Source organism: Gouania willdenowi, chromosome 3, assembly GCF_900634775.1.
Source record: "Gouania willdenowi chromosome 3, fGouWil2.1, whole genome shotgun sequence".
NCBI classification, from domain to species: Eukaryota; Metazoa; Chordata; class Actinopteri; order Blenniiformes; family Gobiesocidae; genus Gouania; species Gouania willdenowi.
Window position 1 is genome coordinate 26,910,774 of NC_041046.1, and position 26,431 is coordinate 26,937,204.

General features: G+C 37.9%; 1 protein-coding gene across 2 annotated transcripts; it reads left to right on the plus strand.

Moving 5' to 3' along the window:
* ext2 (exostosin glycosyltransferase 2) lies at positions 1–25,788 on the plus strand. Of its 2 annotated transcripts, XM_028443046.1 has the most exons (16): positions 1–135; positions 1,045–1,387; positions 1,470–1,693; positions 1,829–1,918; positions 3,999–4,115; positions 4,271–4,466; positions 5,267–5,406; positions 5,504–5,597; positions 10,355–10,486; positions 13,981–14,170; positions 20,209–20,375; positions 21,750–21,893; positions 22,975–23,103; positions 23,717–23,799; positions 24,530–24,669; positions 24,763–25,788. In XM_028443046.1, exons 2-15 carry the CDS (start codon positions 1,073–1,075, stop codon positions 24,666–24,668), a joined length of 2,160 nt encoding a protein of 719 aa, XP_028298847.1. In that variant the 5' UTR covers positions 1–135; positions 1,045–1,072; the 3' UTR covers position 24,669; positions 24,763–25,788. The 2 variants fall into 2 exon arrangements, with proteins under 2 accessions (XP_028298847.1, XP_028298846.1); XM_028443045.1 differs by having other exon boundaries at positions 24,530–25,788.
* The last annotated feature ends 643 nt before the right edge of the window (positions 25,789–26,431 follow it).

Here is a 26,431-nt window from a genome sequence, read left to right on the forward strand (position 1 = left end):
CAAAGAAGAGCGTTCCTCTGAGGGCGCTGACGTTAGCTCAGCTGTAGCTTAGCATCCTCACCGTGTTGGACTGGAGGGTTTTCATCAATAGCTGTAATGGTTTAGGATTTTGCCGAGCGCCCCCTTCACTTCTTGGTACGTAGACCATTTGTTGTAATGTTGCTGAATAAGTTACAAAGCAAGTCGATTTTTTAGTAAGAATGATGCGCTAGAGAGCTAGCTTAGCTTCAATGTTTACATAGCCGAATTAAATTCTCGAGCTTCGCCTCGTTAGCTGCTCTAAACAATCTTAGCTTGGATGACATTTAGCCCATCTACGTGATAATAAATACATACTTCTGTCAGAAGTAGTTCTTTTCCCTTCTTTATACTTGTTTCCAATTACTTATCTGTGGGTTATTTAGTGTACAGCAAAGACAGACATAAGTTTAGATGGTTTGGGAATATTTTTACTCAGGACTGATCTTGGCCCGAAATAAAGTGTATTAGAATTCATGTTTAGATGAATATATGTAGGCAATGAAGAGGTTTTTCATAATGCGTTTTTGTAGCTTCAAATGATTGTAACAGTAAGAGACATGGAGAAATCAATTTTTGTCTAGTCTTCACAATACCCTGATGTCCCAAAACCTCTTGTCTGCTGGCTCTGTTAATAAAATAAATAAACTGCCATTTGTGGTAAATATTATTTTCGAGATACGCTTTAAGGAAAGCAGACTGAGGATGAAGCCTTTAAGGTTTAGTTTGATTGATTCAATTGAATTATGTTGCATTTCCTGCTGTAGGACACAAATGTGTGGTGTATGTAACTTTACTGTCCATTTAGAATGATAGTGCTCTTTTCATATGTTTAAACTGCATGCTGCAACCCAGATTGTGAGCTGGAAAGTTCAACACATGAGATAACTAAAGCAATGCTGTCACATGTTCATGTTGTACTGCCAGTGTTATTAAAAGTGCCTGTGTGGCAATTTGCACCGTGACTTAAATCATTTGTTTGGTATCAATTTATTGACAAAAAAATGTGCTTTTTTTCTTTTTCAGCGGCTGGACAAACAGAGGGTGTGAAGGCATGTATGCCACTGGGAAGTACACTTCTCGGGGCCCTGCTCTTATCCCACGAATGAAAACCAAGCATCGGATCTACTATATTACCCTCTTCTCTGTGGTCCTCCTTGGACTCATTGCCACAGGGATGTTTCAGTTCTGGCCTCACTCTATTGAGTCAACAGCAGACTGGACCATTGAGAAACGCAGTGTCCATGACGCCCCTCTTATTCACCTGCCTGTTTCTAGTCCCATTCCTGAGAGGGGTGACCTCAGCTGTCGCATGCACACATGTTTTGATGTATATCGATGTGGCTATAATCCAAAAAATAGAATAAAGGTATCGCTATCCAGAATTCACACGTGTTTTTAATACTGTTTGTTAAAATGTTATATTCAGCTGTAAACAACTTTTTTTACAGGTCTATATTTACCCACTGCAAAAGTTTGTGGATGAATTGGGAGTTCCTATTAGTAGCACTGGACTGTCTCGGGAGTACAATGACCTGCTTAGCGCCATTTCTGACAGCGATTTCTACACAGACGATGTCACCCGGGCTTGTCTTTTTATCCCATCTATTGATGTGCTCAATCAGAACTCTCTGCGAATCCGGGAGACTGCTCAGGCATTTGCAATGCTACCCAGGTATTAACCTTGTTTGTTTTTTTGGGGTTTTTTTTATTTAAAGCTGTGATCTTGTAAACTCAAAAGCAGTATTTAGAGATATTCTTTTGGTATATTTTAAATCTCTAATAAACAAAATATTTGTTTTTTTAATAGGTGGGACAAAGGAATGAATCACCTCCTTTTCAACATGCTACCTGGAGGGCCACCTGACTACAACACTGCCCTGGATGTGCCCAGAGACAGGTCGGTGCAGGACATAGAGTGTTTGTATGATTGATTTGATTTGAATACCCTAATCTAAGTCATTGTCATAGAAAATATAGTAACCAAATAGATGTGAATCCAGAGGACTTTGGCTTTAGAAATGAGAAATGATAATGTGGTGAAATTCAAATTAAAATAGTGTATTCCTGTAGGCTTGCTTCATGAATGCATCAATTCAAACCTATTGTCCACTCAAGTACATTTAGGGTGTACTTGAGTGCAGATGGCGACATTGTTACATTGTTTTAATTTGGTCTGGTCTGCTTTCACACTACACTTTGCCAAGTTCACCAAACTTTCTAAACAACATCACGCAGGCAAAACGGTCAGTCGCCTATTGAACAGAATACTTCTGCCTCCTTTGTCGTAAGTAGATGAAAACAATGCTTTGGTCAAAAAATGAGTTTTCAAAAGGAAATACTAAAACAAACCCCCCAGGGACATAATAATAATTCAAAATAACCCATAATCACATGTTACTACGACCCGAGCTTATGCGCTACATAAACACAAAGATGATGCCGCCCCATCTTGCCTGTCAGTGCTCAGGGGCGTCATGCCTCAGGTAAGGATGTATCGTGTGAAGATGTGAGAATGTTTGCACAGATGAAACATAGAGCAGTCAAAGTGTGCGGCCATGTCTGAGTACGTTAACAGTTTGGAGAAGAAAGAGAAGTGAACTAAATGAATGATGTGGGAGAAATACGAAAGGGAGTGGGGAAATGTTTGTGACGTGTATGTTTGTGTGCTGCCTGGAGAACGCAGGAGCGCTGGGTGTGTGCGTGTTCGTGTGTCGTTGCCGCGTTGACAGTTTGTGTGATTGTCATGTGCCGTCGCTGCCCACTTCTCACAGAGTACATCACATCCTATATTTGGTCCGCGTTTCATTACTCATATTGTAGAAACCGCACCAGGCTTCACTTGAGGCTGACCGATACCCACACTTTACAGAGAACCAGACTTCGAGTGAGCTTTCACACCACCGCAAAGGGACCGGACTATCCGAGGAAACAAAGCACGATGCGGACCAAAGTGGTATATGTGAAAGGCAATGAAATCACAACGCTAGTATTATCACAGACGGACAATGCTCCGCTCGGAGAATTACATTGACAACCAGTTTCTGAGTCACCAAATGACACAACAATTATGAACTGTAGCTGGAAATCACCTCTTAGAAAACCTACTCAAACATTCTGTATGTAGAGCATACAAACGGACACAGTCTCAGCCTGTAATCTTGCTAAATGCTAGATTTCTTCCCTACTCTGTAACTACTTAGTGAAAATGTAACCTTGCATTAACAACATGGAGGTCAAACTCATGTTAGTTTATGAATATCAAGTCATTACCAATTACGTCTTCCATCCATCCATCCATTTTCAAACCCACTTGCTCCTGTCTCACAGGGTCGCGGGGGTCTGCCGGTGCCAATCTCCGGCTCTCAATTATGTCTTATTTTGAGAAAAAAAAATTACTTAATTTAGAAAAGTTAATATGTATGTTTTGTTTTTAAAATTACGATCTTGTACATGTATCTTGTGGAAGTTCCTGCAACGACATGTTATTGAAAAGTTCAGTGAATGATGGTTTCATGAAGATGGATTAGTTGTGTACAAAAAAAAGAGAGAATATTGTTCCCATAGGTTTTGAGCTCATATATTAAATCTGTTTGCATTTACCAATGAAGAATCACGTGTCCAAGGATGTCCTGTGTGTCGGCTGGATGGGAGAGGTTGGCTTTATAAACACACAAATTTGGAGACAGCAAATGCTATCTTTAGCTGTAAGGCATTTCCTGGACTCAACCAGATGGAGTCCATTTGGCACAGAGCCTCATCAGAAGCAGGTGTGAGTGGGGTTATGTTTCCAATTTGTATTCACCTTGTAGAATAAAATCCCAAATGCATTTCTTCACCTAGTAGACTTTATGGGACTTCTTAACCAGTTCGCACAGATTTTTTATGGTTCTCATGTTTGCATTATTAGTGGCAAAAATGTTCTCAGGAGAAAATGAACAAATTGACGCATCGGTGTGCTCACTGTGTGTTTATTTCAGAGCTCTGCTGGCTGGTGGTGGTTTCTCCACATGGACCTATAGACAAGGGTATGATGTCAGCATCCCAGTGTACAGCCCCCTCTCTGCAGACGTGGAGCTACCTGAGAGACAGCCGGGGTGAGAACATGTCCCGTTCCATGTACGACCACAACGGTCAATTTAGAAAGATTCTTCCCACAGAAATGTTTCTGGAAACAGTTGTTTTTTTGTTTTTGTTTTATCAAAACACTTAAGGCTAATTTAACTAAATAAGCGATTTTGTCCCTTCCCAGGCCACGTCGCTACTTTATTCTCTCGTCACAAACTGCCATTCACCGAGAGTACCGAGGTGAACTGGAGCGCCTGAAGGAGGAAAATGGAGAGGCGCTGCTCCTCTTGGACAAGTGTACAAACCTGTCACAGGGTGCAGCCTCTGCACGGAAACGCTGCTATAAGGGACAAGTGTATGACTACCCCCAGATCCTCCAGGTGAGCTCAAGACAGATAATCCTCATTGCACATATTTAAGAAGTCGTCATTATTTTACATTTCACTACTAATCAACAATGTCTTTAAAGGTTGTCTTAATACCTTTGTGTGTCAAACAAATTGTTTTCACAAATTCAAGATTAATACTGTATAATTATTATTGCACCCTTGTTTGCACATCCATGTATAACTTATATATACAGTATGTAAGGCACTGACAATATCCAAGCAATAAATGACAGATATCAATGCTGGATCTTCTCTTTAAAATTCCTTCAAAATTTTGTGACCAATGCTTGTGTAATTTAAGGCAATTTTGTGGGATTGTTTGTAAGAAATGGCAGGATTTTACAAGACTGAAGCATACTTTCAACAACTACGATCAAAAATGACTGCAACCGTGTAATAAAAGCATGTGGAATAAGTGTGCCCATGCAAATATTGTGGAGTTTCATTCAATCTGTACATTTGAAGGTACTGATGTATCTATTTGGTAATTTGCACAATTAAAATTGACAATATCATTTTTACTTTTTCCTGCGAGCTGAATTGGATGCTGTAAAGGGCCGCCTGAATTTGAAACGTGTTTTAATGAATGCACCAATGCCAGAATCATTTACTTTTGTTTATGATAATAACTGCATTGGTTTTTGATTTTCGTTTCAGTATTATTGGCAGTACTCAAATCTTACTACTTGTATTTTTGTAGTAGAATGTTCTCATTTGATTTTGTAAGTAGAATGTGGTTTTCATGTTAAATCCAGTGTCTTGGTAATAGTTTGCTCTCATAATCTCTGCAGGAGTCGTCTTTCTGCGTGGTGCTGCGAGGTGCCCGTCTGGGTCAGGCTGCTCTCAGTGATGTACTCCAGGCAGGCTGCGTCCCCATCATCCTGGCCGACTCCTACATCCTGCCCTTCTCTGAAGTGCTGGACTGGAAAAGGTCTCCCTTATAATGACAGAAAATAAATGAACCTATGAGACATTTTTATTTATTTATTTTGACATTACTAATAATTTTTTTTGCCGTTTCTGTTTAGGGCATCAGTTGTTATCCCAGAGGAGAAGCTATCAGAGATGTACAGCATCCTAAAAAGTATCCCTCACAGACAAGTTGAAGAAATGCAGAGACAGGTAATCATCAGGACCAGTTATTCTAACGCTTGCCTTTCATTCACTGCCAGTCTGAGAGCTCAGATTGACACAGTAGTAAGCGGTGCTGTCACTGAGAATAAAGAGCTAATTCATATCGTTTCTAACATGCGAACCAACCAATCCATCACATGCTGTAAAGCCCAAACCAGTTTTCAATGATAAGCAGAAGACAAAATCTTTCTGGTTGAGCTCTTTTGTGACTTTTGATTTCCTTATTTTGCTTAGTTTAGATTTCAAACGGCTCTTAGGACGCTCAGCTGTTGATTTTATCTTGAGTAAAATGAAGGAAAGATGGCTCCATCTCCTTTCATTTGGCATATGCGTCGAGCCACAATAAACAAAAGGGAAAGAAACCATGAGAGAAGTGCTCCAGTTCAGCTGCTCCCTTGTTCTCTTGTATCAACTCTAGTCCATTTACCAATTACGCTGACCAAACACAGAGTTTGGGCCAAGAGCTCAGAGATGGGTTTAGGGTTGAATTACACCAACAAGCTCATATATACCACTCACTTATATTTCTGCTTTGCAGTTGGTTTTTTATCTGGCTAAAGTGAGGCTCTACATGTGCATTACGATGCTTAACGCTGGAGTTTGGTCCCATGTGTTTTAATACAGAGGGAATTTTAATTGATAAAGTTTCCACTTTTAGTTTACACAAACATTAAAATTATAGCTTTGCTGAATGAGTGAGTGATGATGAATAACAAGGAAAATATTTTCCTTATTTGTTAATGTTGAGTGAAAGCTCAGAAAGGCAACACAATAATATTTACCTAACTGAGTTCCTACTGATATCTTTACCTGCTAAAGACTTAATAGTTTAAAGATTGAGTTTTGATGCCAAGTTCAGGTTTTCAGAGCTGAGTTTTATGGTTTCCTTTAACACTTTCAAACGCATAAATAAATCAAGATCGAGTGACGGTTCTGTACCTTGTCTAATGTGATGTATTTCCAGTTGTATCCAGCAGGAGGCTCAGCTACCCCTGATAATTCATTCTTACAAAAGTCAGAAAAAAGAATGGGGAAACTTTCACTAACTAAAAGATAATGCCTGATAACGAATACCATAACTGCTGCAAACCTCAATAATAAAATGCTGCGGTTTGTACCTGACATAAATACACTATGGAAGCTTTTTTTAATAAACTTAAATAAGAAACCATAATATTTTTACAGGTGATGCTAGAGAGGGAAATGTTACGTCTATGAACAGTTAATTTTATTTTTTTTATTTTTAAAAAGAAAAGTCTTTAGATAAAAGTGGCTTCATGCACTAATATAAACTTCCAAAGGCTCTAATGGAGTGGTTCCCAAAATGTTTCTGCTGCGCCCCCCTTTGAAGAGTGAAAAACTCTCAGCCCCCCCCCAGTCGCAACAAAATGTAAAAAAAAAAAAAAAAAAAAAAAAGTGAACCTTTTATTTAAAAAAGATAAAATTTGAACTATTCTTCAAATCTCATAAAAATAACATAAAATGTGTGATCACATATTTTAGAACAGTAATAAAGCTTTTTATTAAGTGCAAAAAAAAACATTTTCTATTTTGAATGCTCAAGATTCAGCAAGGCCATTCTCACACGCCCCCCAGTTTGGGAACCACTGCTCTACTTAATAGTTTTACCCTCATTTGACAACCAACACTGTATTATAAGGGGGGGATTCAGCAATTAAAGCAGTATTTTTTTATCCACAAGCTTGTAACTTAAAGCCTACAACACATTTAAAAAAGAAAATGTATAAATAATTGTTATCAGAAGAAAAGCACGTTTCCTTTATAAGAAAATTTACCAATTCATGTACTCAAGTGTTAGAAATGTGAAAACAAGGGATTTTTTTTTTTTTTTTTTTTTTTTTTTTTTTTTTTACTCCTACGGAGCCCCGAAAGTGACATAAATATATTTATTTATTCACTTCAACCTGAGCACATAAAAAGTTTGTCAGCACTTTAAATAGAAAGTTGTACGCGGTGGCATAAATACATAGATTATGTTACATGGAAGTGATGCCAGTGTTGCACCCTAATTTGTTTCCCATTAATTTCTGTGACTGCTGCTTCTGAAATGTTACCATGCCAATCAATGTGTACATGGTCAACATCAGCGCAGATACAATTCCATGTAACCCACTCTGCGTATATGTATGCCTTTGCGTAAAACGCTTGCATTAATCTGTTAACGTGGACATGTAACAATTGTTTCCACAAGCATATAAAGGCTGATGCAGCGACCAATCGACCTCTAAAACAAGGGCGCTTGAAAGAATAAACTGAAGAGAGGAGGGTTAGTGTTTAACCTCAATCTTTTTTTTTCTAATGCAAAGCTGTCTTAGACTTTTTCAGTAGTCAGTTTGTGGAGTTGTCCATCAACAAGGAGCAAATAAACCAAGTGTGTAATCCTTCATGAAGCCTGCAGCTACAGCAGTGGTTTGTAGACGAGGCCAGCTTTGCTTAAAGTCCTACAGTTTTTTTATTTTTTGTTCTAGCTGTTATAATGTGAACTGATTTACACCGGGTAATTATTAATAACAAGTAGTTCCTTTGTGTGTGCGCGCCTGTGTGGAAATGTTTTGATCACAGTTAAAAGTGACATGCCAATAAATCTTGGGCGAAGCAATATTCCCAGTGAGTGGCTCACACGGCCAGTTCAGCCTCGGTTATGCTGCTGTTTTTGATTATGTCAAATACACTAATGATTGCCTCGCTGTGTCCACAGCTCGCTGACGGCCAAATCTTATCCATAGATTCAATCGTCCATCAGGCACATGACAACTTTAACAGACCGAAGCAGATTACTGTTCATTACCTCGACCTTTGTTTTTTTATTGAAGCTGTTTAAACCTCTGAAGAGCAGAAGCTGCCGGGGAGTCGTTTAACTAAAGAGTAACAGGAAGCTTTTTTTTTTCTTTGCTTTCTTTTTACCCAAGCATTACATCAGATAACTGCTGTCTTTGATTTGCAGTATTGCTGTTTATTGCTGCTATGTCCATTTGAGGCATTTACGTGATTGGTGTTTAATATTAAAGTTAACTCGTGGATTGTAAGATGGCTTTGTGCAACGTCACAGCCTTCTTCAGTAGCTACACAAACAAATGCAGATCAATCAGGAAGAGCTAATTTGTGGACTGTAGAATAAATACTGCCATTGGAAGACAGGCTGTTAGTTTCTCATCTCTCATGCAATGGTGTCTGTTGTCTACTTCCCATGAAAATTCCTCCAAGCGCTGAGAGCGAGTGGGGGGAGGTGGGATGGGCCCTCAGGCCTGCAGTTTGCTTTTAGCCTCCCGGTCGAGAGAGAAACTTTCATCACTGGTCTGATTTATGGGCCGTTGGGATTCCCCTCTGAGATGAGAAAGCCTTTTTGGGATTCTGTTTTGCTCCTTGTAAAAACAACTGGTGTTATTGTGTTTTTGAACATCACTCGCCTTTTTGCTCGACACTGACATTAGTGTATTAATTCACAATCGCGTGTCACGTATTCTCTAACATAGAGCCCACAGTCAGTGATACACATGAATGCATTCACTGGCAAAACAAGATGCATTATTTTAGTGCCTGAGCGCTGTCAGTGCAATGAGTGAAATATTTACATGCTTATCCTTAGCTGACTTGTGTTTGGAGTTTGGTTGCTGTGGCTCAGCACTGTTGTTAAAAGCCTCATTGACTCTTATTGAATTTAACCTCATCTGACCAGCCCCTTGAAGTTTTTTTTAACTGATCTCTGTTCTAATAAAGGACTATATGCATACCTACATTGCAGCATAACATTTTATAGTTTTTGTTTTTCTGGCAGGAAAAAAATACAAGTGAAAGATAAAAGTTTACTTGTAAAATCTGCAGTTAAAAACTAAGCTTTTGAAACAAAAGAGAAGCAAAAGACACGGTGTGGGGTTTTAGGGAACCACTGGAAAATAACATGCTGGAGAGGTTTCTCAAAAGGGTCTTTAGGGATGAGGATCAGTGGGACACTTGGATTACTAGGCTTTACATCAGGGGTCACCAACATGGTTCCCGCGGGCACCATATGAGGAGCCCTTTAGGCCTTTTAAGGTCCTCGCGCCACCAATGAGCTCCATCTAAAATCAAACTCATGCAGATGACAGATGTAGTCGGTGCCTTAGTAAAGTTACATACTGCTGCACTTTATATGTTTTTTTGTATTAAATTACCATCTTTAAATGTTTATTTTCACTAAAATTGTGTAAAAAATGTTTTTAGGTGTTGCATAATTGGTATATGGGTTGTGATATGATAAGTTTAAATAAAAAAAAAAAAAATGCAAAGTGAATCTTCGAAAAAAATATGACAATGGTTAAATTAAACGCGTTACATGTTTTTACAATTATTTCAAGTTGTTAATGGCTAGTGAAATAGGAACATGAGGATTTTCTGTGAAACTTAATGAAAATGAAACATTTGCATAAATTAGGGGAAATAAAGTGCTGCATTTTGAAACCTGAAGTGTAAACGTGAAATTTTAGTATTTAATAAGTGCTTTTTAAACTGGTTGCCCTTCAGACTATTCACTAGCTTTGAAGTAGCTCGCCGCCATGCTTTACATATTCTTATATCCTATGACATGCCAATTTATTTAGTTTGTCCCTAACATTTAACTGTGAATTGTAACATGTAGTGTATGTATTTGGATTTGGCTAAGTTTTGTGCACACGCATCAGTTTTTTTTTACATTTAGCTGCTCAGAGTAAATCATCATTTGTATTTCATTTACTATCAATTTACAGGCACGTTGGTTCTGGGAGGCGTACTTCAGCTCCATGAAGGCTATCGGCTTGACAACGCTACAGATCATCAACGATCGCATTTACCCGTATGCTGCACGCACGTATGAACAGTGGAACAATCCTCCTGTGGTGGTACGTCATTATGGGACGTTTTGTGTCCCAACTTTACATTTCTATGTGTATACTTAAAATAAGTCCTATTCATCTATTGCAGAGTGACAATATAGGCTTTGCTTTTTATTAAAGGGACACATAAATTTGACACAAGCTGCCTTAGTTTGTGTCAGTGATGTTGCTCTGAGGATTTCACCAGTTGTGATGAGAAATGGGTTTATCTATTTGTGCTCATTTGTATGTGTGTGTGTCATCCATGTGGTCGTGGGAGTTTGGGGATGCAGACGTCTTGGCAAGGTGATTATCTCTAAGGAGTTGTTAATCAGCCAGAGTCTAATCTGGAGTCTCAGCCGTCCTTTGCTTGTTGTATTGAATCGTGCACATGTCAGCATATGTGCTGATGCATTATAATGCTTTTGGATCCATCTGACTAAATCTACTCAAAGCACCAGAAACCAGAGGGGTGACAATCATATTGAAAATATGTTTGCGTAACCATGCAAGGTTAATTTTTCCCTGTGATCATTGGTTTTATTTTGTTGTTGCTCAGAGTCGTAATTACTCAGGAGTAAAACCAGGCAGCAGCTTACTGCTCACAGTGACCGTTTTCATTGTGCAAGTCGCTTTATTTCAACATGCAAACGTGACATTCCTCAGACAGGTCAAACTACTTTATAGTGTGTAACCCTCCGTCTGATCCATCAGCATTACATGGACTCAAGGTTTGTCTAGAGTCAGAGGAGGTTAATTGTGGCTGCGCTCAGACCTTTGGTCATTCCTGCCTCAGGTGGGAGATGAAGTGTTTTCTAGATGGATTCAGTGAATGGTTGGTGAGAAGAACTTGCACACAGCACTAAATAAATCAGGCAGACATTTTCCCTCCTGCAGTCTTCAGACTGGTAATTGAAAGCACATTTCCCAAGATCACTGGTGCCTTTGGAGAGGGGGTTTCTGTTCGGGAACAGAAAAAGAAAAAAAAAGACAAGCTGCTTTTTGTTTGGGATTTTTAGATGGGGGCATACTTTTAGGTGCTAAAGCACAATTAGCTTAAGTTTAACATTTTTGTGCAGTTTTTGATGTGTGAATAGGAAATATAGAAATCTAAACATGTACACATCACTCAGCAGATACTCAATCCTAGGACTGGGATCAAAGATCACTGCATCTTCATTCTGAAATAAAAATCAATCATTGATTCATACATTTCCAGTAATCTATTTTTAAATAGTATCTTACACTGAATACTATAGAAGTAATGTGAACAAATATTTTAAAAGCACTCCAGTGAAGCTGCTTGTTTAGTTTATTACGTATGATAAACTATATAGAATGTAATTTTTATACCAGCCCTTTTTACTCTTTAGTGTTTGTTTGTTAAACTATATGTTTATAGCAAGGATGCTGCTACTTTGGCACATTACCATGCTGGTCTAACTGAACAGTTTACACATATCCTCTGCTGGTTTGATAAAAAAGGTAAAAGATAAATTGTTTGAACGCAAAATGCTATGTTTTTAAAAGCAGCAATTTATCAGTGATCATGGTGAGAAACAAACGAATGCTGTGAAAATGTGCATCTACATGTAGCGATTCCAGATGCATCATGATTCATGGATATCAATTACAAATTGAACCGTGATGTGCCTAAAGATTCCCACCCCTACTTATTACTTTACATTGCATTTAAGATTATGGTAATAATTTGGTGTGAAATAATGAAGGTTTTATACTTTTATTGTATTTGTCACCCATCAGCTTTGTAAAAACCTATTTTACAAAAAATGTATTTAGCACTGCTAATTTCTTAATATATTACATGACATTCTATTGATAGTAACAGTAGTAAAGTAATACTAAAGATGATATAATGGTATGAGTGGTTGTGGGCTCTTTGTTTGGTTTTTAAAGTCAAGCAATGTTCTCTAAGTTAAGTTTTGTTTTTTATATAATCCCTACATCTTTAATTGTAAACATATATAATATTAGAAAAGAACAACTCAAAGTATTAATGGTGGTTGAAAAAAAATCAAGTTTACAATTTATATGGCGATTTTTTTTTTTTGGGTGCTTATTTTAAAAATCAATATTTTTGTTTTTGTATTTTTCACATTTTTGTGGACATTTGTTTTCTACGGCTGGAGACATTGTCACTTCTCAGCGGAGCAGCCTAACTACTGAGCATGTTGACCAGCTGCTGTTCCTACATAAAAACCTTGACACTCCAAAGCACTAGCTTGATGAACATTAACAGTGTCAGTGGACCAACTTCAAAAAGTTTCATACAAATTTGTTGTTTTGTACATGTTTTCCATTATTTATTTCAGTTGAAATAATAATAAATCAGCAAAATACTGAATGTGATGTGCATTGTTTTTTGGAAATGTGACACATTAGTGTAGGATTCAACTAATGTTTGGATAAGGGGGGGGAAAAATTGTGATAATCGTCACTGTAGAATTGCAATTTAAATCAAATGGTATCGTCCCAGCCTTACAAAGTATGGTGTTTTGGCAAAAATCAAAAATAAAGCGAATCCTGCTCAGCTCCTTTGGTGGCAGGTTGGTTTTTCTTCTAATTAAATTAGTTGAGTTTAACAAATTATTTAAGTGGTTTAGCATCTTGTATTTTGGTTTAATTCATCTCTGTAGTTCTTCTTATGTGTTAGTTTAATTATTTCCGTGACAAAGACCACAGGAAAGTTTCCACTTGCCAATAAAGGGAGTTTTTATTGGTGACAAAGTGACTGATGTTGAGTCAAAAGCCGTGGTTTTGTCTCTTTTGACAGACTCATGTTGATGCTGTGGAAGGAGCCACATAATCACTCTGTGGCCACATGGGTCCAGAGTAGAAACGAGGTTTATATGTACTTCAAGAAGCCCACAGATTTACTAGGTTAGATGTGCTCACATTGCCCCCTCTCAGACTGATTGTCACTGTACCAGGTTGGAACATTTATGAAGCCTTTGATGAAGTTTGTCAAGTGCATAACCTGATGCTCTGATATGGGGGGAATAACAGTATAAAGAGTTTTGGGTAAACTTTCTAATATTCGATCTAAAAGTCAACTTGGAAAGTTCACTGCTGAGATTCACTCAAGCCTTCAGAAATCTCTGCTGTGGTTTCCTTCCTTTAACAGTGTCATTTGATCCAACCTGGAGTCAGTGTGGCTCCCAGGATTTACAGGCCATTTTAAAAGAGAGCAATGAAAGAAAAGCTGACGATAGATGACCACAAGTCACAACCTAGCAGACTTGCTTCTTTAACCCCCTCCTTCCCATTTCTTCCAGTCCTGTGTCCCACCAGAGTTTGACTTGCTGTGATTAAATTCTAGAGAAATGGACAAGCTTTATTAGTAATAAGTGTCCAATTAGAATAATGCTAATACTAATAATAGAAATTACACTAAATGCAGGTAAAGGTGTTAAAGTGTAAATCTTATTGAAATGAGGAAAATTGATGAAATGGTGTTAAAATAATCCTTTTTTTGTAACCTGTCCTTTTGTCTTTTGTAGAAATGGGCCAGTGTGAACAGCCCACTGTTCTTGCCACTTATTCCTCCAAGAGCTCCTGGATTTACAGCAGTGGTGCTCACCTACGATCGTGTTGAGAGCTTATTCCGTGTCATCACTGAGATCTCCAAGGTGCCCAGCCTGGCTAAGCTGCTGGTGGTGTGGAATAACCAGAACAAGAGTCCTCCTGAGGGTAATTTGTTTTTTCTTATGTAAATTAGACCAGATTAAACTAGACCTACCCTGTACAATAATCCAAATTACTTTAATAATCTCTGGGGGAAGGCACTTTTGTCACAATGGCTCCCAAAGTGAAGAAGTTATAGCAAGGATGGAACGCTTACTATGTAATTAGATAATTCTGGTGATTTACAGACTGACACAAAGCGGACGTGGCCACAACTTTCTTGGGGACTGACATAAACCAAACAACCTGTAACTTTAACCCTTCATTTGTATTATGCATAACTCGCTATTGCATGAGTAATGGATTCATGTCCAGACGCTGAAATGGGTTTCCTTGTGCTTTTTAACTGCACTTAAAACTATGGGGAGTTACTGGATTAGTTAAATATTAAAAGTTCAAAAATGATGTTAAAGGTGAGACTATATATTGTATCGTGCAACAAGATATTAAAATACCACAAGATGTATGACGAGTGAGGGGCCACACGATTTACTCTATACCAGATTGTTATGGTTTGTTTTTATTTTGTATATTCCTATTGAGTTTAAAAGGTCACATCCAGAGTGACTCAAGTAAGTAAGTATTTCCAGAGTTTTTTTCAACAGAAAATTCTTTTAGGCTTTTTTTTTCTTTTCCAAAAATATTGTGAGCTCTTTATCGTGTATTGTATAATATCGTAAACTTACTGTATCGTCATACCGTCAAGTTTTTGACTTTCTGTTCCACCAGAAGTGAATGAAAAAGTTGTATATCTTTTAAAACCTCTTAATTAACAAAGAATTATACAGTGGTAGAGTAGATTCTCCTATAATTATTTAAAAAACACTCCATCCAATCCATGTGGTTTTTGGTAATAACCAAAATATGTCTTTGGATGTGGGGGTGGTCTGAAGGGTTGTTGGCACAAATTGGCATCATATTTCATCATGGTTGTGATGGGGGAAATTGGTATCTTTCTGCACTTATTTTACGCTTATTTTAATGATGCCATTATTATAAAGAAAAATCTGTGCGTAGTCAGACACATCATGGGTTTAAAATGTAGAGGTTAGTTAAATGTATTGACCTTTTAACAAAGACATTTAAAAATAATGAGTTAAAGGTTAAAATGTCTCATTTTGTTTCTTTGTATCATGTATAGTTTAATACATTGTTTGCTGTATTTGTTTTCTTTAGTAATGTACTATAAACCAGCTGGCAGTACTTTATTTCAGTGACGGCTTAAGTCAGATGAACACCTTTTTTAAACCCAGAATTAAATCTGTCCTCCTCGTGTGAGTAATTAAGTTTTGTAATGACTTTGAAGTGCCCCCTCATTGCTCCTAGTAGCCTTTTCATTAGAGGCATCAGCAGCGCCTGGCTGGAGCTTTGTGTCCCATTAGATTTAACAAGGGGCCATTGACGGGTCAGACTCATGAAGCTCAGGCCAATATAGAAGCACATCTTTACCCCAGTTTGTGAAAGATTTAGTTTTGTTTATTATAGGATCTTCATTGGAGACACATAATTAAGCTTCTAGTCATCCTAGGGTCCCACAAAGGTAATGCAATACAATTAGGGATGGGAATTGAGAACCGGTTCCCAGTAATCCAATTTCTAGGAATCGTTTGTTTGCTTGCCTGTCAATTCCACTTATCGGTTTCTCTTACGCTGCAAATATGTGACGATGTCGCATGCTTTCACGGAGCGCTGCTCCGAGAAACGGACGAAGATTCATAGACATTGTAGAATTAAAGGGACACTGGTGGCTCTGTATTTAGGAGTCAGTGATGATTTGCATAGTTTGATGGCAGTTTAGATGGTGTTTCGGTGGTTTAGGCAGTGTTTGAAGCGGCCAGAACGAGAGGGGGGGCGGGCGGTCCACCTAATCAGCAGTCCCCGGAAACATTATCCTATAAAAAAACATTCCTGTGACAGCTTTTCATGCCGATTCTGTCCATTTCCGCACGCAACAGTGAATTAAATTTTCATTGGTCGATTCCATGATTCCATCAGCGATTCCGTCAACTTGGATTTTATAGGGCCTTGCGTAGTCCTATATAGTTGGACTTCTTGATCCACTCTTCGAAGCTTTCCTCCCATCCCAACCTAAGACAGCGCCACCCTCTGGTGGTGGAAGAAGAGGGACACATTGCCAATTGTGTCAGCTTTAGCTGAGAAATATCTGTGTCCAATAATCATCACCATCTGAAAGGTTGTTCTCCACAGCTGGAGACACCCTAAGTCCAGAATGATCTTGAATCCTTCCTGACAAGGCAAACATGCTAATTTTTCTACACAAAAATAGTTAATCTACCACCGTTGATAAGTGCAGCTGTACTTTTGGTTGATTTGTTCTTTTTTTAACAGAATAATTATTAGTTTTATGACTGAATTATTTTTGGATCAAGTTGTTCAATTTCAAAAGGATCACTGTAAATATTCTCAAATGTTTGTAGCCATAGTGTCATATATTGTATATTGTACAAACTATACCTGCCTTACCTGGTGGATTGAAAGAGAGCCGATATCCCTACAGGAAATTAAATAGAAAAAGATAAGATAATAAAGAGTTAAAGCAAACAAATTAATTTGTATTATTTCATTCCGAATCGATAAGAGACTCAGTAAGGAATTGAATCAATAAGCAGTATCGATAATGGAATCGCTAAATTCCAATACACAAACAAATACGAAAACAAGCATACCATTAAGGCACATTTAAAAAGGAAAATGAGACGCATTGAAAAAAGGAAATAAACTAATAAATTAAAACTTACATTAAGTAAATTGGGGTAAATGCAGTTTAGCCAGATGCACAATTAACAAGATACTGTATATCTTGATTAGATCTTTAAAGGTAGATTTGTTATGAACTGTAGATGAGATATTTTTATAAATACTGCTTCCCTAGAGCTGTAACCAAGTGCAGAAGTTCTATGTAGTTGATTAGCTAGGCTAGATGGGTTATTGGTGCTAATGATGCTCTGCAGTAGCATTAGCATTAGCAGACGTCCAGTTTCTGTTCCACCATCATCCGTGTCAGATGTTGTGCTGTATGAACATCCTAATGCTAATCGAGCTGCCTTATTTTAAGTAACCTGTGACTTCATCAAATCAGATTTTCTGAGTTTGTGTTTTTTTTTTTTTTTACTGATGACCAGATGACTGGACAGTATTCTAAGTGAGACAGACGTGAGTGACAAACAATTCTAGTGATAGGAGTAGGAAACGTAGAGCATTTTTTAGTCATACAGATTCCTTTCTCATTTTAACAACAATGTTTGTAAAATGTTTTGACCAAGATAATGAGCTGTCAATTGTTACTCCTGAAAGTTTTATAGAATTCACTTGCTTAATTTATGAGGTACCATTTGACAGCGTGTATCTGCATCCCAGAAAAAAAATGGCCTTTGTCTTAAAGATGTTTAACACTAACTTATTGCACTTGATCCACTCGTTATTGCTTAAGCATAGATTTTCAGTTGCGGCCTGTGCCCAACTGGCGCTACTATACACTGTTGTGTCGTCAACATATATGATCGTTCTTGCATTTTTTTTTTAGGCCCAAGGCAGCTGGATTGTGGAACTCCACAACTTTTGCCTTTTCCCTGAAAGATAACTTGGCATTGGAGATGAAACCATATAGCATTTTGACTTGTAATTAAAAAGATTTTACTTAATTTTGCTTAACAATGGTAAAATACTCATGGGATAAAATATTATTTTCTTTTACTTTTAGAAGTGTGATACATTTTGCTTCCTTCCAATGAATGTATGAACCTCATTCATTAAACCCAGATTAAATAATTGTTAATTTATCGACTTTGTTTTTTCATTTCAATTTATTGATTATTTAAAAGGGACAATGCACATTAATAAACAGACGTTGTAAATGAGCCAGAGTTAGCCAAAAGCGGCTAGTTTTGATCGAGTGTCCCTGGCCAAATTTTGTTAAAATACAAAGAGAATACAACACGACAAAAGAGAGCAGGTATGACAAATAACAAAATAATTACTGATAAAACAAAGCATCAAGCTTGGACTAAATCTGTCAGTATTGCCACACAGTACATGACAACTGGAACACAGTTCAAGCAAAATAGTCAATCCATACTTAACACAAGAGAAACAATGTACAAAAATCAAGTCAATAAAGTAGTTTGTGATATTGTAGAGTTTTGTCAAGATTACTCCTTCAGATTGTATATGTGAAATTGTTGTATTTGATATTCTGCCCATTATTTCATTAAGTGTTTGGCTTCTAATACTTTTTTCATATTTGTTACCTTTTTTTACTTGCAGTAAACCCGTTTGTCTGGCTTTAAGATGACTTGTAAAAAATTATTTTATGCTTATTCGCCAAGAGCGAAGCACAGAAGCAAAGCAAAGAGCGGTAAGGTTATGTTTTACCCTCTGTTTATTTGTCAATCTGTTGACAAGATAACTTGAAAAGTTATGAATGGATTTGGAGGAAATTTTTAGGAAAATTGGACAAGGAACAGTTGATTAAATTTTGGTGATGTTTAGGCTACCAAAAGAAAATATATAGATATATCCCATTAATTTTCTCTTTGTGATGATGTCATAGGTTCTGTCAGAGTCAACAGCTCAATGTTGACAGGTAGTCATGGTAATATGTTGACAAGTAGTCATGTTAATCCTGAGTTTACCATGTTACCGTGACCAGAGCGTGTTGGCTGAGTTTGAGCTGCTTGGCGGGGGTGTGCGCTCTCTGAGTGCTTTTCTAGTTAATTTCTGTTTTTGATCGGTCATGTCATCTTCCATTGCTTGTTTTATTGGTATTAGGCAAAAGTCATTCTACAAAAAACTAAAAAACCAAACACTTTCTAAGACAGCTTTTTATGAGTTGTCTGTAGAATTGTGCCTCAAAAATGAGAAAAGATTTTATTTTCCGACGTTCTGTAATAGCTACAGTTCTCTCACTCATGCTGAAATTAAACAAATGAAAAAAGAAGTCTGCACGTATAACATAGCAGTTTTCCTCACAATTGCTTCTGACAGCGGACCTCAGACGTGGTTAGGACCTGTAGCTTTTCTCAGAGGCTGCCAGACCCCAGTTACTCCATTAATGAAGGGACACATTCTGTGTGATGTGTCTGTGCCATACTCCGTGCCATGGACGCTGCCCAAGATCTTTGTAACGCTCCCATTGGAAAAAAAAAACACTTTGTTCAGGGGTGTCATGGCTTCATGAAGAATTGTAGTGTGGTTACATTTGCACGTGCTTGAGGTTAGAGAAGCAAAGCAAGTGCATTTACTCCAAGAGCACTTTTTTCCACTGCCAACACATGCTTCAGAGTCTGTCAGGCGTAAATTCAGTCATTTTCTTTTAATCTGCTTTTAATGTGTTTAAGGAAGAAGAGTGCATTGCATGGTCAGGATTGTAAATGTGCTTTTTGTCAAGGTAAACCTAATCTCCAATAGTATCTGATAAGGATAATTGTTATTTTAGTATTGATAGGCCTGGGTAAGTAGTATTGCCTTTTAATGCATTAATTCAATATTTCATCCACATTAATAATTAATCTTTCCTAATTTTATCATTGAGAGGAGAAACCTGAGGTGCACTAAACCAGTGAGGAAGAAGAACAAAGTCGGACTGACTATGTTGTGTCCAGCGTTTGGAGAAAAATAACTATTATTATTTTATGACATAAAATTTAAAAAAAATTCTTCATATATTTAATAATTTGTTAATCAAAATTGCAAATGTGTTTTTAGGGAAAAAAGAAAAGTCAAATCATTCCTATTAATTACCTGATAATATGATTGAATTGAATGTGTAACATTTATGTTTTTGCTGGATCTAATTAACTGTTTTAATAGAATTATTCATAATTGCTGAGTACTAAGAATTAGTTGAAATATTCCCAGAAAAGACTGTTTAACATTTTTATATTTTTGTTAGAAAAGTTCCTCAACTAAAGAAACTGGTCTCAAATATGTCTGACCTCTCCTATCCATTGGTTTCTTGTGCGTTTATAAAGTTTTAACTTTTCATTAACATACTCACTGTTTCTCTGTTTTCCTCCTTTTTCCAGAGTCTCTTTGGCCAAAGGTCGGGGTTCCTCTCAAAGTCGTACGGACAAAGGAGAACAAATTGAGCAATCGATTTTTCCCCTACGATGAGATCGAGACCGAGGCCGTGTTAGCCATTGACGATGATATTATCATGCTGACATCTGACGAACTGCAGTTTGGCTACGAGGTGAGACAACAACACCTTGTTTAAAAAAAAAAAAACAAAAAAAAAAACCGGAAGAAAGAAAGAAAAATATGACCTTGACTAGACTTCCCCATCCCTCATGTGCTGCAGATATTGCAGTGAACCACTTAAAGTTGATTTCAGAGTTTAAAGTCATTGAGGAAGATTACAGTGCTGTTTTGTGCGAGTTGAGGATTTGACTGGCTGCTTGTGTGTGTTTGATGTGTTGGGGACGATGACAGCTCTGGAGCTGATGCTTTCCATGCTCACATACCTGCCCACAGTCCCACTCAGCTTGGCTAGCTCACCTGAATCCATTTAGCAGCTGTTTAATAAAATTGTGCCCAGTTTAAAGATAATTACTTGGAATTACAGACGGGCGAGAGCCTGTCGGTCTGATTGGTGACTGTGCTTTAGGCTTTCAGCAAAAGCATCAAATTAGCTGCTGCTGTTAAAGGGCTCACCATCAGCAGCCTGAGAGATATCCAACTTGTCATGAAGCAATTTATTCCTGAAAGTGTTTTGGTTTGTACTTTTCTGCCTGACTCTTAGGATTTTTCCCTTAAAACTTCCCACTGAGCGAATGGCAGAAATTCTTTATCACATTCATCTCTGTGTCCATGTTCACACTTAGATTCTACTTATGGCTTCAAAACCAAAGAAGAAATAAAAAATGATTTTATGGATCGGTCCAAAAGATATAAAAGCAAGATGTATTTGAGATATTTATCCTGTCTATTACTCAACTGAGGTTTCATAACTTTCACTTGCAGCATTAAGATAAAAGTTTAATCCTTAAGAATTTCCAAACTGAACAACCGTTCCAGCTCTCACTCAGCTCACATTTTAAATGATCTGCCAACTTCACACTTTCGAGGCTGGACCTCATGACTTTGAAGGAGACTTGGATCCATTCCTAAAAGGCATTTTGGTCTTAGTGTTTGGGGGTTTTATATATATTCTAAAGCTAGATGACTATCAAACATCAACAGGGTTCCCCTAACCCTCATGTGTCAAAGTCAAGGCACGGGGACCAAATCCAGCCCTTCAGTTGCATCCGATTTGGCCAGCAGGAGAAGGTTATAATAAGCATTAATCATTATCAACTAATTCAGTTGTAAATTGTTGTTGAAAATCCCGTGATTTTTTGTTTCCCCTCAAAATCTCCCCAAATTATTGTAAAAATTGGTCGAAAAATAAATAAATCAAAGGACATTTGAGTACTTATTGCTTAGATGTTGAAATTGTTTGTTTTCCTGCCTAAAACTGGAGATTCAACTGCTGTTTGGCCTCTGAACTAAAATGAGTTTGACACCCCTGCCTTAACCTCAACATGTCAGACAGTCTGACTTCTTCTTCTCCTGCTCTTTCTTCCAGGTGTGGAGAGAGTTCCCAGACAGATTAGTGGGTTACCCGGGGCGGCTGCACCTCTGGGACCATGAAATGGGAAAGTGGAAGTATGAGTCCGAGTGGACCAACGAGGTCTCCATGGTTCTGACCGGAGCAGCTTTCTACCACAAGGTAGAAGCTTGTGGTGCTTTGGTTTTGTTGTTTGAATTCCTAAAACAAGAGCCTGAGCTTTTTCCTTCGTCAGCTGGAAAGCACAGAGCAGAATATTTAACAGGCATATAATCAGAGGTGAAAGTAACTAATTACAAGTACTCACAGTAATGGAGTTGCTTTTATGGGTACTTGTACTTTTTTTTCGTATATTTCTAAATCTGTAATTTTACTTGTACTTAGAGGCACACCGTGGACTTTCTGACCTAAAGAGTTGACCCATATGAGTTATTTTAAATGGTTCCTCAGGCCAATATACAGCACTTGACAGTATCAATGCTCCAAGTAGACTGTAGCCGCGGTGCGAGCCCAGCCCCTAGAGCTGATCTTTATCCCGAAGTTACAGGTCAACTACTGTCTGCATACACAATCAAAAGACAAAGGAGGCTGGCCCGACTGACTGACTGTTGATTTTTGTGACAGTACTGCGAAGTTACTGGTCTAGCGCCCCTAGTGGCCAAGAGTTACACTGTGTGCCTTTAAGTATGTGTTAAAAGAAGTAAAGTAATTCGTTTCATTTCTACCCCCAACCTTTACTAAGTAAATTATTATTTTTTGTTTTAAAATGGGCATTGTGAAACTACAAAAAAATGAAATGACCAGACGACAGTCAAATGCATCACATCATAGCCGACCAATCAGATTAAACGTAATGCATCGCGCCAAAACAGCATTGAATGCTGGTTATTTTTTCAGTTTTAGAGTTCATAAATGTAGCTATTCTTAAAGCATTAGAATTGTTTTTATTTTAAATTGAATTCATTGGTGTTATTTTATTTAAAAAATAATTGCACATTTTGATGAACATTTTGTTTTATACAGATGCCTTTGTGGAAAGTTAATTCAGTTGCAATTGTCCATGATTTAGTCTCTTCCTTAGTAACAGTAGTTCTACTTGAGTAGGATATATTAGTACTCTTTACACCTCTGTGACTAGTACAGGGACTCTAGTCGGGCAAAGTATTTCCCTCTATTTCACTCTTTACACCCCTGCATACTGTATATTTATTGATCTAAATCTTTTGGTTTTTTCCCCATCCAGTACTTTAACTATTTGTACACGTACAAGATGCCAGGAGATATCAAGAACTGGGTGGACGCTCACATGAACTGTGAAGACATTGCCATGAACTTCCTGGTGGCGAACATCACAGGCAAAGCCCCCATAAAGGTAGCACACCCCCCCCTCCTCCTCTGTGTATTCTCGCACATAGCAGAGCAGCTTCTCTGGGTCTGATCAGCTCTCACCCTCTGACACCACGGCCTCTCCTCCTCCTCGTCACACTCACTGTGCCCAGGTACGGAGGCTGCGAGCTGAAGCCTGACCTCAACCTTCGTTATCTGAGTGTCACTCACCGACCCCCTCCACCCCTCACCGTGTGTTTTCTTAAACTTGCAGGGACTCATGCACACCCTGCTGTCAAATCACAGGCTGCACACTTCCCTCCACCTGTAGTCGCTCCTCCCTCACAGAACACCAGACTAGTAGTTCTTCCTCTTCCTCTTCCTCCTCCTCTTCCTCACTTTAAGTTCCTGATCACATTTGTTCATGGGTTTCATAGTGCAGGGTGTCGCTATGTGCTGCCATGATGATGAAGATTACGTGAAGGACTGACATGCATCATCATCATCATCGTCGTCTAACTCTCGCTCGCTAATGACAGATGTGTGTCCCTGCTGTTGATCTCATAGACTTATTGAAGCTACAAAGAGATTTATATACAGTACGTCTCTTCTGTAACAAACTGGTTTTACTGGGGTGACTCTGCTCTGCTCCTGTTTAGGTGACCCCGAGGAAAAAGTTCAAGTGCCCTGAATGTACTGCCATTGATGGGCTGTCACTCGATCAGACGCACATGGTGGAGAGGTAAAGCACATTGTTTTGAGAATGCTGGGTTTGATTAAAACCATTGATTTATCTGTTCTTGTATCTCTTTTCATTTATCTGACTGTCGGGGTGTTATGTGATGAACAGAGTGTGTGTGTATATATATATATATATATATATATATATATATATACACACACACACACAATTAAAATGTTTGAAATACTTTGTGCTAATTTTTCTCAGCGCATTTTAGCCTGCGTTTGTTTTGCATCGAGGATGGAGCATTTTTTCCAACTTTTATCACCTTTTTTCTGTTTCCTTGCTGTAAACAGCCTGTGTGTTGCTATTTAAAAAAAATAAATAAATAATACAGATAAAAATGTTGGGGCAGCATTTCAGGAAAGAGAATTCAAACCATCAAATGTCTGTGAAATGGGTTTAAAATGTCCCATTAAATTGAAGTTCTGGCTGCTGTTGTATCTGTGTTATTGTGTTTTAAACGAGGAGACGCACTCAAGAACAGTCAGAAAATACAGCTTCTGAAATTGTGATTAATTAAGTAATTTTACAAACAAGCTGACGGATATAAACAAACATACAATTAGGAAATCATAAAAACAAGGAAAATGCTGTACGTGTACGTATTGATATGAACATATTTTATGTAGTCAATTATAAAATAATTTGAAGCAAACCTCCACATTACCTTCAGATATGACCTGTGAATGTTCCTCATGGTGTTTTTCTGTCACTGCTTCACCCACAGATCTGAGTGCATCAACAAGTTTGCGTCTGTGTTTGGGACCATGCCTCTGAAGGTGGTGGAGCACCGTGCAGACCCAGTGCTCTACAAGGATGATTTCCCAGAGAAGCTCAAGAGCTTCCCCAACATCGGCAGCCTCTGAGGTACAGTACGCTGCCCCCCTCCCTCCGTCCAACACCAGTTTACACTGGTGGCCCCTCAGCACAAGTGGGTTTCTGTTTTTGTTTCTACATTAGGTTTAAAAATCAGAGGATACTGAAACACTGGAACCCAGGAAAAGTACTGAGAGTGATGAGAGCGACTAGTTTATTGTGCTTAAGGTGTAAAACATTGTGACTTATGTTCTAAAACTAACAGACGTTTTTATGAGACACTACTGAGGGTCAGACGTTGAAGGATTTGCGAACCGACTCGAGGCTTGTGGCCCTTCATTGTTACTGTATTGGAACTAAAACCTGAAATCAGCATATGCAGTGTATATACAGTATGTGTATTTTTCAGCAGTGTTCTACCAGAGTCATATTCACAAAGAACTGTCTTTGTGTTTTAGTCTTTTTTTTAAAAGTTGACTGGGATCTTACTTTCCAGCTGCACCATATAAGAAGATAAATGAATGAATATATATGTTCAAATCAATCAGATTTCATTTATATAGACTTTACTTTGTGTTTGAATAAACATGATGATACAAAGTATAGTATCTGATCACATAAATATAATGCACAGGTATTTGTTTGACAAAGCTGGTACCATATATCTAATATTTAGAGGAAGTAACTGCTGATGTTTGAGATGGAATATTTAAATGTTAAATTATAACTGCCAGAAAAGTACATTTTATGCAAGAAAACAACTGTGGTTACATGGTATTCAGATTAAAGCTTTTACAATTGTATATTCTAATCATTCTTTTCTGTTTAAATGAAGCCAATTAAAGGAATATAAACTCTCTGAATGTTAATACAGAGCGGGGATCACTGTGACAGTCCAATCGCTCTCTCGGAATAAATTAAATGTGATTGACAAAGAGGTGAGAACATGTAACCATAGCTACCGACTACACAATCCGCCAAATCATTCCCTTATTCAACAAAAGCTTCACAAACAGTGATTATCAGAGTGTGTATTAGACTGTGAACTCTGATGATTCACAAATGCAGATCATAAAAAACAAATGTACAAATGTTTTCTCTTTTTTTTTTTAATTTATCCTTCTCAAGCTTTTTTTCCCGACTTCAGTATTTAAGATTAATTTAAAGGTTCATGACAGTTTTTTTTTCATTGTTTTTTTTTTTTTATATTGTTGTTTTTTTGCTGTAAAAATAATGTGTAATAAAACACATGAAAGTATCTGAAAGTTTGTCGGTGTGTTTTTCTAAACTCGTTCCGATCCGTGTTTCTCCTCCAGCTCGTCACCTGTTGTTAATATATGCAGCCTTAATCCACCCCCTGTTCAATGTCAGGAGTTCAAAACGGTGCAGTTCAGATTTTTGTCAGCTTCAATTAGTGTGATACGCTCACGGGTCGCGCAATTTTGTTTCAGCACTCATGTCCGTTAAAAGGGGGACTGAATGTTTTCAGATCTCACCATGTGACGGCAAATATGACACAATATGTTTAGCAGATTTAGCTGTGTTGCAATGACACGGGGCAATTTCACGAGTTTTTTTTAACAACCTCTGAGGTTGTTAGAAAAAAAACTCGTGAAATTGCTAGTGACGGCAAAACAACTAGGAATCACTGGAGAAGGTGCGTTTGTGCTGATCCCATCTCATTAACACCATTTAATAATGACTGAAAAGGAAACCCAAAGTCCAATAACTTATTGTACTTTAATCACACAAAACTTAACACAAGCATGAGTATTCTTTTCCCCCGACCCCGCCCCAAACAAAAGCTTAAAGC